At 34.5% G+C, this 13,269-nt stretch overlaps 3 protein-coding genes across 6 annotated transcripts in view; 1 reads left to right on the top strand and 2 right to left on the bottom strand.

The window, feature by feature from the left end:
- Positions 1 to 2,808, top strand: part of Gdi (GDP dissociation inhibitor) — an 11,802-nt gene extending 8,994 nt beyond the window's left edge. For both annotated transcript variants that reach the window (XM_070671598.1, XM_070671597.1), the window contains exons 2-5: positions 148 to 561; positions 720 to 933; positions 1,009 to 1,191; positions 1,434 to 2,808. In XM_070671598.1, coding sequence (XP_070527699.1) covers positions 148 to 561; positions 720 to 933; positions 1,009 to 1,191; positions 1,434 to 1,790 — 1,168 coding nt within the window. In that variant the 3' untranslated portion in view covers positions 1,791 to 2,808. The remainder of the gene's footprint in view (positions 1 to 147; positions 562 to 719; positions 934 to 1,008; positions 1,192 to 1,433) is intronic.
- On the bottom strand, positions 2,770 to 7,602 carry Aasdh (Aminoadipate-semialdehyde dehydrogenase). 3 transcript variants are annotated; one of them, XM_070671593.1, is made up of 10 exons: positions 7,441 to 7,602; positions 7,074 to 7,329; positions 6,515 to 6,970; positions 6,076 to 6,449; positions 5,924 to 6,012; positions 4,943 to 5,832; positions 4,681 to 4,829; positions 4,443 to 4,606; positions 4,093 to 4,356; positions 2,770 to 4,020 (listed from the first exon to the last, which is right to left on the bottom strand). In XM_070671593.1, the coding sequence occupies exons 1-10, from the start codon at positions 7,451 to 7,453 to the stop codon at positions 3,634 to 3,636; spliced, it is 3,042 nt and encodes a 1,013-aa protein (XP_070527694.1). In that variant the 5' UTR covers positions 7,454 to 7,602; the 3' UTR covers positions 2,770 to 3,633. The 3 variants fall into 3 exon arrangements, with proteins under 3 accessions (XP_070527694.1, XP_070527693.1, XP_070527695.1); XM_070671592.1 differs by having other exon boundaries at positions 2,770 to 4,356; XM_070671594.1 differs by lacking the exons at positions 7,074 to 7,329; positions 7,441 to 7,602 and having other exon boundaries at positions 2,770 to 4,356; positions 6,515 to 6,595; positions 6,703 to 6,879.
- A 147-nt stretch (positions 7,603 to 7,749) lies between these two features.
- Skpa (SKP1-related A) lies at positions 7,750 to 9,613 on the bottom strand. The gene is made up of 3 exons (XM_070671599.1): positions 9,347 to 9,613; positions 8,537 to 8,815; positions 7,750 to 8,412 (listed from the first exon to the last, which is right to left on the bottom strand). Exons 2-3 carry the CDS (start codon positions 8,813 to 8,815, stop codon positions 8,203 to 8,205), a joined length of 489 nt encoding a protein of 162 aa, XP_070527700.1. The 5' UTR covers positions 9,347 to 9,613; the 3' UTR covers positions 7,750 to 8,202.
- Between the last annotated feature and the right edge of the window lie 3,656 nt (positions 9,614 to 13,269).

The raw sequence follows: 13,269 nt of genomic DNA on the forward strand, positions 1-13,269 counted from the left end.
TTTCAAAAAACCATTATTTTAATTAAAGGTAATTGATTCTAATTTTCTTTTATCGGGCTTTGTTGTAATTACTGATATAGTTTATAATTTAGATAGACTAATTATCGTATGTACCTGTTTTTAATTATCGTGTATTATATTGTTTAGCAAGTTCAAGGCCCCATCGCCAGATGAGAGCTATGGCCGTGGTCGAGATTGGAACGTTGACTTGATACCCAAATTCCTGATGGCAAATGGTCTTCTCGTCAAGCTGCTCATTCACACGGGCGTAACGCGTTACTTGGAGTTCAAGTCGGTGGAGGGCTCGTATGTATACAAGTCGGGCAAGATTTCGAAGGTGCCCATCGATCAGCAGGAGGCTCTGTCCAGCGACTTGATGGGTTTGTTTGAGAAGCGGCGGTTCCGCAGCTTCCTCATATGGGTGCAGAATATGCAAGAGGACGAACCTAAGACGTGGGACGGCTTTGATCCTTTCAACAACAGCATGAGCGCACTGTACAACAAGTTCAGCTTAGATAAAAACACGCAGGACTTTACCGGACACGCGCTAGCTTTGTACAGGTAATAAATAACAAAAGTTTACTTTGCAAAGTAATTAATTGTGAATATAAAAGATCCACAAAAAAATTGAAATTTATTTCTATGGGCTTTATAAAAGTATACGTTTGTTACATGATTATACGCTTGCCTTTAAAACGTGTTCGTATCTGTTTCAATAGGGATGATGATTACATAGGCCAAACCGCGATAACCACCATCAGAAGGATCAAATTGTACAGCGACAGTTTAGCGCGGTATGGAAAATCGCCATATCTCTATCCGATGTACGGTTTAGGCGAGCTTCCGCAAGGATTTGCGCGGCTTAGCGCTATTTATGGCGGTACATACATGCTGGATAAGCCAATCGACGAAATCGTCATAGAGAACGGCAAAGTATGTGTCACGTTTGTTTTGTTTCTGCAATTAAATATTAATTTAGTCACTGAAACATATTGTTCTTTTGCACAGGTGGTCGGCGTCCGTTCCGGTGATGAGGTAGCTCAATGCAAACAAGTTTTTTGTGATCCTACATACGTATCTGATCGCGTGAAGAAGGTCGGTCAAGTTATAAGATGCATATGCCTCATGGATCATCCTATACCAAGCACAGGTGACGCATTATCCACGCAAATCATCATTCCTCAGAAACAGGTAATTGTACATTTTATCATATTATGTAAATACAGAAAATGTTTAATAACATGAATGAACGTCGATGCAATTTTTAATTTCAATGTTATAAAGAACTTTCTCAATTTTAATATTTACTACAATAATTTTATGCCATTCGTGTAGGGGTGTGGACTTGTTTTAATATTTATAAGAGCATTGTATTACATCTATATTAATATTGTACTTATATATTCATAAAAAAATTTATTTTTCTTTTATAGGTCGGCCGCAATTCCGATATTTATGTGTCCCTCGTGTCGCATACTCATCAAGTTGCAGCCAAAGGATGGTTCATCGCCATGGTCTCAACTACGGTAGAGACAAAAATGCCGGAAGCTGAGATCAAGCCTGGTTTAGACTTACTTGGTCCAATCAAACAGAAGTTTGTCAGCATTACCGACTACATGGTACCGATAGACGATGGTCTCAACAGCCAGATATTTATATCTACCAGTTACGATGCCACCACGCATTTCGAGACTACCTGCTTAGACGTGCTCGATATATTCAAGCGCGCCACCGGCGAAGAGTTTGACTTTAACAAGGTTAAGCATGAGCTTGGCGATGAGGATCAGTAACCGTAATCACGAAATGCGCGCATGCATGTATACCACACGACATTATGGGGAAGTCGAAGCGCCCAGGGTATTCGCGTATTCGAGTAAGAAGGAAACATCGTTCGACGAATTGCCGACTGTGTCGGCATGCGACAGTGTCTCAAGACAGATATCACGGAACAAGTCACGCTGTGAGCAGACCTGTGCCTAAAAATGTAAATTCTCTTTGATAGAGGATGAAAAACGGAGGCAAAGTTGGCTAAATTCTCTTCATCAATTTTCTCTCGTCACCTTTTCCTAATCTCGTCCTGCTGTTCCTGCGACATATTCTTATCCGAAGCGCACGATCCCTCCACATCCAGATGAGAAAGAACTGACGGACTATTTCTACCATTTCTCGAACACCGGATTACATAAGGTTAGATCCTCTTATAAATTTATATTTTACATGAAATATTAATCCAATCTGCCAATATACATTCAAACAATAATAAAAGAAATAATTTAAAAAAGTCAATGAAAAGATAATTAAGACGTCCGTCACAGTATATCAATACCTATATACCATATTTTAATGTATCAGAATAAGTAAGACGTTTATCGGCAGATTAAATTGTATAAAAAAAAAACATCCACAGATAACTGTAGTAATATTGCATTGCTACAAAGGCTACAATTGTTAAACCGACAATTGGTCAATGATAAAAAATAACTCATATCTGTTCACATTAGCATCTATAATTCTTATAACTATAAAATTCATATTAATATAAAATATAGACAGAGACTTCTGAAAGTCTCGATCGTTGTTAATCTGAAAAAGTTTACCAATATTTGGATGTTTAATTTAGGTCAATTTAGGTTGTTTTAGTTGTATTAATTTTTGTTTCGAACAAAATAATCGAGCAATGATTTAGTTTTCTTATATAAATTGCCAAGTAAAAATGCATGGCAATTAAAAATATTTCATTGATAACTTTCCCTTGCTTATTGAGTGTAGTAAAATTAGGGATAGTAAAAAAAAAAAAAAAAAAAATAATGCGTTATTGAATGTGTACCCGCGTATATAATTGTAACTATGTTTCATCTTCCACATCCGTTTTTCTCGTTAAAGAAATGCTCATTTAGGCAACAGATCATAACTATTGATAACAATAGATACCTTCAACGTATATTTAAAACAAACTTAGAAATAAGAAAGTCGCATGCTCGTGCACATTCGAGACGAAATCGACGGTAAATGGGTGGGCGAACGGGGGAACGAAAAAAAAAAAAAAGAAAACAAAGGTCGGTACCGAATGTTGAAACAAAGATATCCGGAGCGGCCAAGCATTTCATTATAGATATATTATAGATATATATAGTATATATTATATATTAAAAAAAGATATGTATACATATTATATATATATACAAATATGAAAAAAAATGGAATCGTTGAAATATTGTTGTTTCGTGTGAGCTTGAGATCCGGAATATTTCATTTGCATAATAACATAATAAATCACTGTATCGGATAAGGAAAGACCGCGAATATTTGCATGCACATCGATTAATTAATTAACGACGTATTTGCGTCGTAAAAAAAAATAAGTGAGCTGTTTTCCTAGATTTACGTTCTACTTGCACTCACGCATGAGTTACGATAGGTACACGCAACTTCACACTGCATACGAAAAATCTGGTGGAAACGGGTATAACGAGCACTTGTCTCAATTGCAACGGATACGTCTACATCACTATCCATCAACTTGTAACACAAGAGCTGAATGGAATAAACGATATTGTATTAATCGTGTACTCTTGCAATTCCGACTAGTTTGACAATCGAAAGGTACAAAAGATTTAACGTGGATAATCACATTTAATTAAGTTTTAAAACGTACAAATTGTTATCTCTACATCCAACGACTGCGAGATTATTATGAACGACTGGCGAGGAAAAGATCTCCCCAGGAAGTTGCTTGGTTGCTAACAATTTGCCTTTTAGAAGATCAAATATTTTGAAGATGCCGTTTGTACATGCCACAAACACGTATCCATTTTCGCACCAAGAGGTCGCGAAAATAGGTGAGTGCAATTGCAACATACATTTTAACTTCGGCATATTTTCTTCGATCGTTCGTGGCATTTCTAGGCAGTACAGATTTTTATTATGACTCCCTAATATGACGTACTCATCGCTCATAGATTCCGGAGTCCATATTACAGGATATGAAAATACATTGCCGTGTATCACATATTGCCATATCTGTAATAATAAAAATCGATGAAATACACCAACCGATAAAAAGATAAAGAAAAAAAAAACAGATACGTTTACCTGGTAATCGGTTTCGATATCGAAACAGCATAGTAGTCCAGCTACAGAACAGAATAAGACATGTCTACTTCGAAGAACAACAGGTGCAACAAATATTGGATCCTGCAATTTGCGTTTCCAAATAATATGTCCTGAAGATTGTTGTAAGGCCAAGCATGAACCGTCTAACGTTCCAAAAAGAACCGAAGTCGAATGTCGATGCAGACAACCGGTAGCACAAATTCCACCTTGGCCCGTTTTGGCTTTCCAAATTTGAGCACCGTTCTATGAGGTAATATTTTACAAATAATTCGTCACATAATTTTATTTAATAACTTCGGAAACGTAGATAATAATCGTATTTAGATTACCTTTACTGAAAGACAATATACATGAGAGTCGTAAGAACCCACGAATATCTTGTTCCCCTGCATGCACGTTATCGCCGAGCATTTAACCATATCTTGCGTTTGAAATTTCCAAATTACATCACCAGTTTTTAAATGGATACAATAAATGTATCCATCGTAACAGCCTGCGATTAAAAACATAACGCTTGTTAAATTTTATTGTTACCTTACAGTATCAATTCGAGAGTTCGAAACTTACCGACAATCCCGCAAAAATCGGCTAGAACCAAGACTGAAGCTTCTATTCTGTCTGGTAATTTTATTTCGTACGACGCGCTATCAATTTTTAACAAATTAGCAGTACATACAATGCCGGAATGTGAAGCGACTGTTACGTACAATTCTTCTCTAAAAATTAACGTACATTAGAAATACGATTTAGGATTTTAAATTTATTTTTTGATGCATTAATTAAGAGTCATCTCGTGCATGTTTCATTAAAACATTTTTTTTTTTCTTACTCGGAATAACGAAATACAGTTGGCGAGGCATCGACGCACTTCTGTAAATTATAAGTTGCTAATACTTCAACGCTCAGTATATTTCCTAAGAGAGATATGATATTTTCTTTTATGGCATTGCCGTAAGATTTTCCTCTGCACTTGTACCATTGATAAGAATAATCTTTGTTAGATAATAATGAAAAATTATTTTGCGATTGCATTATTGCACAATCGTTTGTAGATATCTCGTTAGAAAAATTTTCATTATGAGATATACTGTTGGAATGATTAATAGTCTTTTCGCGGTTCTGATTAATTAAAATATTTTTGATATAACTGACGCATTTATCGAACGTACAGTCTTTTAGTAGCATACCAATTAATTCAGGAAATTCTGCATTAAAGATTTGAGCAACAGCATTAGATATTTGAAGCGCTGCTATTGATGTACCGCCTGACATTAGATAACCAGCATCTTTAGATTTAATATGATCGTTCCACAACTTTTCAAATATCTCCTCCACGTTGATATCCAAGTAACTTGTATGAGTAGCTTCTGTTTCAGAATTTTTACATATTTCTTTTAGTGACGCTTGACAAATCTTTCCACTAGTAGTAAAGTTAAAGTATTCCACTATAATTATTTGATTAGGTTTATAGATTGCTGGTAATATTTTTAAATGCGATAATACATCATTTTTTAATTTGAAGATCTTTTCTTTTGTATCTCTAACAGTTAAACATAGATACAATTTATGGTTCTCTGTGTCCCAAAACGTAGCACAATTTCGTACAAAGTTTAACTCTGTCGTGACTCTCTCAAGTTCTCGCAAGTTCACTTTGTTCCCAAATCTTTTGATAATATTATTTTGTCTTCCTCTATAAAATATTTTAAGATGATCGTCTATCTAAAAAATGACCAAATTTGAATAAGCTCATTAAAAAATAATCTTGGATAAATTAAATTTGTTCTCTTTAAAATGTGCAGGTAGAACTTACAAAAACAATGTCGCCGGTATTGCGAAAAACAGGCTTATTGAAATTTTCCTCAGTTTCATTTCCAATAATACAAATCCTTGTGGTACTTCCTATATTGAAACCATTTATATAAAAATAAATTTTCGCTAAAAAATACTTTACAACATACTTACCGATATAAAGAGTGCCATCGCCTGTAGTTATTATTTCATTTTCTTTATTTCTGATTTGAAATACTGTTTCCGATAAAGGTTCACCTAGGCAAACTTCATCTTCGTTACTTTTAATAATTTCTTTTACACTAGACCAACACGATATCTCGGTTATTCCATATATATTAAACAATCGTGTTGTATTTTGCGGATGGCTAGCTTCCTTAAGCAATTTTACGTTAGGAAATGGTTCACCACCCAAGAGAAGAATTTTTAGCTTGGAATCTTTATTTAAAATTGTTGTGTTCAAACGTTTGGTAGACCATTGATGGAAAAGAAGTGATGGAGTGATTTGAAGAATTGTTACTCGAGCACGGGATATTTCGTTTAAAACTCTATAAAATATTCAAATTTCAATATAAATTTTGTTACGGTTTTTCTTTTACATTAATTTACTCACTTGACAGCTTCATTTTTTAATGCGTTTGAAATCATGAACAGAGTTGCAGCGCAATAAAGACTTAAAAATATTTCGACAATGCTAGGATCAAAAGTAAAATTTGTTAGCTGCGCAATTTTATCAGAATTCGTTACATCCAGGATTTTTTTTAAATCCGTAATATTAGGCAATATACAGGAATGAGGCACCTTGATAACTTTTGGTACCCCAGTTGATCCCGAAGTAGTAATTGCATATGCAAAACGGTACCATTTCCTATTATTAATATTTTCTTCGATGTCTATTAACTTTGTTAAATATATTAATTCTCCATGAATGTCGAATTGACATATGATCTTCCTGTTAGACTTTGTAGATCTTGCAAAAATATATTTAGCATTTACAGATGTCAATAACTCTGTCCATGCTAATGGATCTGTAGGTATGTTAAAGAAAGCGTGCCCACTGTTAAGGATTCTAATAAATATAAGTAAATAGTTAGAACAACATATCAAAACAACAAATAATTAAACATACGGAATATAATTTTATTTAATTATTAAAAATAGTTATACTTTACCCAAGCATTAAAGAAGGCACACAATACTTTGAAACTTCAAAGTCAATACCAATAAATTCTGGACAGTTTATACATTTTAAATGACTAGAAACTGTTTCCTTAGCCGCTTTCAATTCTTTATATTTTATAATCTTGACATTTTCTAAATCGTGATATTCGATAGCCGATTTATCGAGATGAAACCAATTGCATACATCGTGTAAAGTTTGGAGATTATCTCTGTCGTTTTGTACCTTTAATTTCTTGGTATTATTAGCTGTAAAAAATGTAGGAAACTCGATAAATAATATAATTCGATATCGATTTAATTATAAATAAAGTAATTGTAGACAATTACTTGTAAGTAGTAGACTACGTCAGTACTTACTTGATTCGTTCATAATACAGATTTAACATTAACGTTACATTTAAATATCTATTTCTTTGGTGCCAAAACGTATATTAGTAAAATAATTTCTTTCGCAATAAGATGAATAAAATCAAGACACATTAAACGTTTATTCAACTTGAACATCGTTACGGGTTATGTTTTGACGTCGAGGTTAGGAAACTAAGGTTCTCAACTTGGAATAATATAATAATATAATTCGAAATAAAAGTTATAGATAGAAAATGTTTTTAACTTACGAATTTTAATAATTTAAGGATTTGGAAGGTATAGTAAAAAATAACGATATAAATAATTACTTTTCACTTTTATTAATATCGTTAAACCACATGTGTGTACACAACATATTCTTACATATAATTTATAATATTATACTAGGTGAAATTATAATATAATGACATTTAACGTCATGTACTATCAAAGCTTGATAATATTAAAGATCGGATTTTAAGAAGTGTGACATAAGAGCGTATACATCATAAATTAATCCATACATATTATTCTATCTTTATTTAATTGAAATAAATAACGATGGTCCTACATAATACATGTTATTCGATTCTGACCACAGTTATAATATACAATTAGAACTTTATATTGAACAAAATTGTTGAATTTTTCCCAAAAAATATAACTAAAAATTTATTAGAGTAGTAATGAAGTTCTAATTAAATTCGATATCTAATAACGCAATGACGAGTCATTTAACATTTAAAGGATTTCCGGGTAAGAAATCGCAATTTATTTCTCCTCGCACCATTCATTCTCCTTGCGTACTTGCTCCTCCTCGGAGGCTGTAAAATCGTTCTTAATGTTGAATGTCTTACGAATCTCTTCCGGCGTCTTGCCTTTGATCATGTTAGCGACGGTTTTGCATGTGACGTCTAAGAGACCTTTGATGTCGAGGTAATTGGCCGCCAAAATTAATTCGAAAAGAGTTCCTTGATCCACCTGTACAATAAACATTTTCGTATTATAAAATCGTATAGAGGAAATAAGCGTAGTACTTTTAATAATTTTTTTTTTAATATTTACACATTATTTGAATATTATTTTAGTCATTAAAGATTTTCACCTTTAAGAAATCTGCATCCCATGAGCTGATATCGTCGGTGCGCTTTTCTTTGTTCTCGTCGTCTTCAGGTGGTGGAGGGTCGTCCTTATGATACGTAGCCCAGTGTATAACCTTTCTCAAAATTGCAGAGTTTACATTTGGCAAAGGCACAACCTCTTCCTCGTCTTCGTCCATCCCTAGATCTTCTAACATAGTCTTGATAGTGACCGAACATTTAGCTATCTCAACGTCGACCTCGAATACCTCGCCGTCTGAGCTTTGCAACTTTATGTTAGGCATCTACGCAAACGAATTTGATTAGTTCAACAAACAGTTCGTTAGGTATTTAATCGGAAATAATATCCAATTTAATATTAATTTAATAAAATATTAAATTGATATTAAAGTTAATCTATATCGTTTTCTATATATAAATTCATAAAAATGCGAGCACGAGAGTGAATTTAATTTTATACACGTTCACCTAGACCTAACTGACTTCCATTTTGCAACCCAGTAAAACGAAATAAATAAAAAGAAAAGAAAAAAAAAAAGCTCGTGCTGAAAGTACTTGGTCATCGTGGTCTGCGTTTCTCAATGCATCTAGTCGCCGGAAAGAAACGTTCAGCTATGAGAAATGTTATTTTTGCCCGCGCAGCCAACGAGATTTACGACCAAGTTGTGACCTAACCCCTTTGTAGAATTATAATTCGCCATTTTATCATTTATTATTCTTGTCGTTTCGGCACTCTGCTTTTATACGTACGTTCTCTCGTCCCGCGCAGTACGTCGTTTGACAATCGGACTCGATTTTATCGGAGAATTAATTACCTTTTTACTCGTTAATGACAGGACTTCGACTTCGGAGGTAGCGTCTTTCAGCTATATCGGTTTTTCCCTCGTACGAGTTTCGCTTTACTTCCCTCGATGCTTTCCGCACCTTCGGTCTTCCCTTCGACGCCGTTTAGTTACGGTGGGCCTCGATAATTCTCACCTAACATGCACAAGAACGATTCAGCTTATTCAGTCGCGACGATGAAAGACCAAACGAATACGAAAGTACAGGACGCGGAACGTTGCGGAACGATTTTTTCCGCGTTCGATGTGCCATCTATAGTTAGTTGCAAGTTAGTTGATCGTTACGGTGGCAGATGACACCACAAAGCGCTTTTCGCCACGAAAAGACATAACGTATGTCCTACTTGCTTCGGCAATACATATGTATGTATAGTAAAATAAAGAGATGTAAATTTTAATAAATTCACTATAGTCCGGTTTCACCAACGCGAGTTACTGTTTGCAACTGACGTTTTATTTAAAAAGAAAAAGGTTTCAGTTGAATGTGAACGTGTGCTTTACAATAAAATTTACGTATTCCACGAAATTTACAAAAGAAACGTTGATATTTAATTAGGAAAGAAATTAATTATGTGATAAAGGAATTTATTTTTTACACTCGCTGAAAGTATCAAGGTACGTAATTTTTTATTCTTTAGTTATACCATGGATTCTCAGGCTCATATTATATGTATATAATTTTATTAGACGCCCGACAGTCGTAGGCTGCTGTTTTAGTCGCGTCTTCCTAAAAGCGTTCGCCTGTTTAACAAATTTCTCATGATGTCTGTAGATCCAAAAATAAGCTAAACTGTTTATTCGGTCAGGAAGGGAAATAACACTTTGTTGTCGAAACGAACGTCGTCATTAGATACCAAGATTTACCGAGAGTTATCTTGGTAAATAGAAAAAAAAAACTGAATAATTAGACCCGCACATATTCACGTGTGCTCACAAAATCTCTTATATAGAATACCTTATTTTGTTGTATTATATTGTTGATTGACTCGTCCGAAATACGTACGAAAAAAGTTTTATTTATGAAATAAATTGGATTAAAAATATGAAGCAAGAAGACTATCACATTGAGAGAAATCTCTTTATTTTCTCAGGCAGAATGATATTTGAAACTGATGTGTTGAGAGAAGTTAAGTGTTTGGAGAACAATGGAGAACGTTTCAGCGTGAATAAAAAATTAATTTACGTTAGGGTGTCGAGATAGCGAATTATCAGCTTTAACCCTTTAATTCTCACGTTTCGGCCCTTTGAAAGTCCCTCAATAAAAGATTGTCGACGCGAAACAACGTCGTAAAAATCGTAGTAGAAGAAAAATCCATCGTTACCGCGATTATGACTGTCGAAGTCATCGACCTTCGTCGTGGGTTCAATCGCGCTCCGCCGTAATCGGGGAGTTTTTTTTTTTTTCTCAGTCACCCCTCAGTAAATCGTGAAGGCAAGGGTGGATCGAATGTGACTCCACAGATTTTGGAGGCCACAGAATTACCCAGAGATCGCTTCGGCTCCGCGAATCTATAAAGTTCATGATGCACGCGGAATTAACTGTCGGCGCCGACGCCCACACAAAACTCACACAGCCATAAACGCACGATACACGTATACATATAATTTTCTATCAGAAACTTGCGGATTGACCCTCCGTCAATCCCGCCCCGTCAGAAAATATCCGCTTCTTCGTTTTTCAGTCTTATTTGTCCCTCCAGAAATGGAAAGGACAATGGACGGAAGCAAATCCTTTGTGAACGCGATGATAAAGCCAAAGCTGAGAGAGATATAATATGGATTAAATTTATATTAAGTGCCTACTGATATCGTATGTACCTAAATTAGTTTTCTCAAACTTGGGATTTTATTTAACATTGTTTTTTTATTTTTATTTTATTTTTAATGTGCCTGAATGTGATTTTCTATGTTTAAGAATTTGTATTAAAATTTTATTGCTTTAAAGAAAGAAATTCGATTACAAGATCGAGAAAGAAGAGTAGTAAAGCGAGCTTTGACTAATTTTTAGATTTGCGTAACATAATAATGTCGATAAAGTGACGATAAAGAGTGGTAAAAGAAGGAAAGGCAAAGGTTTAGCGATCAATGCGTTTGCCGCGCATGCTGTCATTCGACGTTCAATTGTCAACTAGGCTGCCTTGATTACGTAAATGATTAAATCAGCTGTTAAATGCAATTATGGAAAAGTTGTGGGCGTGTTGTACCTAACACGCTTGGTTATTAAAGAAGCAACAAAAGTCCGGAGCGCAAAATTATCCCGCGGTTTCATAGTCGCGAGGGTGATTAAAGCTCGCCGTCGGCTTCGATTTTTAATCGTTTTAATTCCTGGAAATTCTACTATTACGACTGTTTTTTGAAGTATTTAAATCTATTTATATAAATATTACGATTGCAAAATTCGCACTGTTTTGCAAGCTTAACTTAATTTTTATTTTAAATATTTGTAACGCTCGTGGCAATTTATGAAAAAGAAAATTAAATTAAATACACTATTAAAATATATAGATAGGTATTATTGTATAACTTTTTATATTACCATTTCAAAATTATATGAAATTTAATATAAAACAAAATTCGAAATTTAATATAAATTTAACTGAATTTAACTTAAAATATAATTATACAGCTCGACACTTAATAAAAACAAGTAAAGCAACATTTCTCTGGCAGCCAAGTTTGAACGCTTTGAATGCGCGTCTTCTCAATAATCCTATCTGTAAAAAAAATTGGTGTAACGCCCGAATTAGCTGATAATCGAGCCGTTTATTAAATTATATATTTTTGTTTGTTACAGATCGACGCAGCTGCATGTCAACGAAAGTGTCGTCACCGGCGATATTATTAATTATACGAACCGCAGCCGGTTCGTCGGTCGTTCCGGGAGTTCCGCTAAGTATTCGGTCGTAATTTTTTCGCATGGCTTTATTCTAAACGCGAGTGCCGGACAGGAACGCGCAAAAGTGATCAATATAATTTTCGCGATTGTAACTTCACCCGGGCGCGTTCGCGAGTTTCCTGTGCGCGGAAGGATGACTCGACACGTCCCATCTGAGAGGAGGAGCAGGCTCAGGAAGAGCATCATGCCTCGGCGGAGCAACTTTTAGGTAAATATAAATTATTTTTTAAAGAAAATCTTTATCAAATTAAAGCCTCACCTTTACATTAATTTAAACACTAACATATCTCTTTTACCTTTATTTTTAATTATCCTTATTAACTTAGTATCGTGTCTACATTAATATGTTTTATTTTATGTTACAGCCGCCGCCAGAATTCTACAACTCCGCTGAAGCTCATGCAGATTGGTAAGTCGCATGATTTTTTTTTCGTAGTTGGGGTCTTTTAAAAAATAGCGCACGCATGATTTTTTTATAGTTACGATAAAAATTGCATAAAGCTGCGTTAATCAGATCGCCAAGCTGATGGAATGCCCTCCAGCAATAGTATTATTATTACCATTGAAGATAAGCGCTTCTACGTAACAATTCCGTTTACGAATACTGAATTGTACAGAATCTTCGAAGGAATTAGAAACAAAGACGTCGAGAAGTCTGTTCTCAGTCTTTGGTTGACGGGCATACAATTTGCCATTAATGAATTGCCTTTATTCGTTATTAATTTCTTATTACGTTAAGAGAGACTTATAGAAACTTGTCACACGACAATCGATAAAACTAGGCAGCGCAATTAAAATTGAAATTATAAATGATTAATAAGTATAAAGAACTTTTGCGTGACAAAAAAAATGCGTGAAATATTCTCATAATTTCTCTAATTGGTGTAGCGGTTGTAAAAAATAAGGTATGCGAGCATAATTTTATCGCATTAATCGATTCGATGATTTTGTTCATCATATCTAGACGCAAGTGCATATTATAAACTTAATTCTGTCGTCC

Source organism: Cardiocondyla obscurior, linkage group LG23 (genome assembly GCF_019399895.1).
Source record: "Cardiocondyla obscurior isolate alpha-2009 linkage group LG23, Cobs3.1, whole genome shotgun sequence".
In the NCBI taxonomy this organism is placed as follows: domain Eukaryota; kingdom Metazoa; phylum Arthropoda; class Insecta; order Hymenoptera; family Formicidae; genus Cardiocondyla; species Cardiocondyla obscurior.

Excerpts from the sequence above, each read along its gene's own strand:
- Skpa (XM_070671599.1), bottom strand. The coding sequence starts at position 8,815 with ATGCCTAACATAAAGTTGCAAAGCTCAGACGGCGAGGTATTCGAGGTC. Across the intron at positions 8,413-8,536 it reads GGGATGCAGATTTCTTAAAG|GTGGATCAAGGAACTCTTTT; the intron begins GTGAAAATCTTT and ends TTTATTGTACAG.
- Aasdh (XM_070671592.1), bottom strand. Across the intron at positions 6,971-7,073 it reads GTGCCTTCTTTAATGCTTGG|AATCCTTAACAGTGGGCACG; the intron begins GTAAAGTATAAC and ends TATATTTATTAG. Across the intron at positions 6,450-6,514 it reads TTAAAAAATGAAGCTGTCAA|AGTTTTAAACGAAATATCCC; the intron begins GTGAGTAAATTA and ends AATATTTTATAG.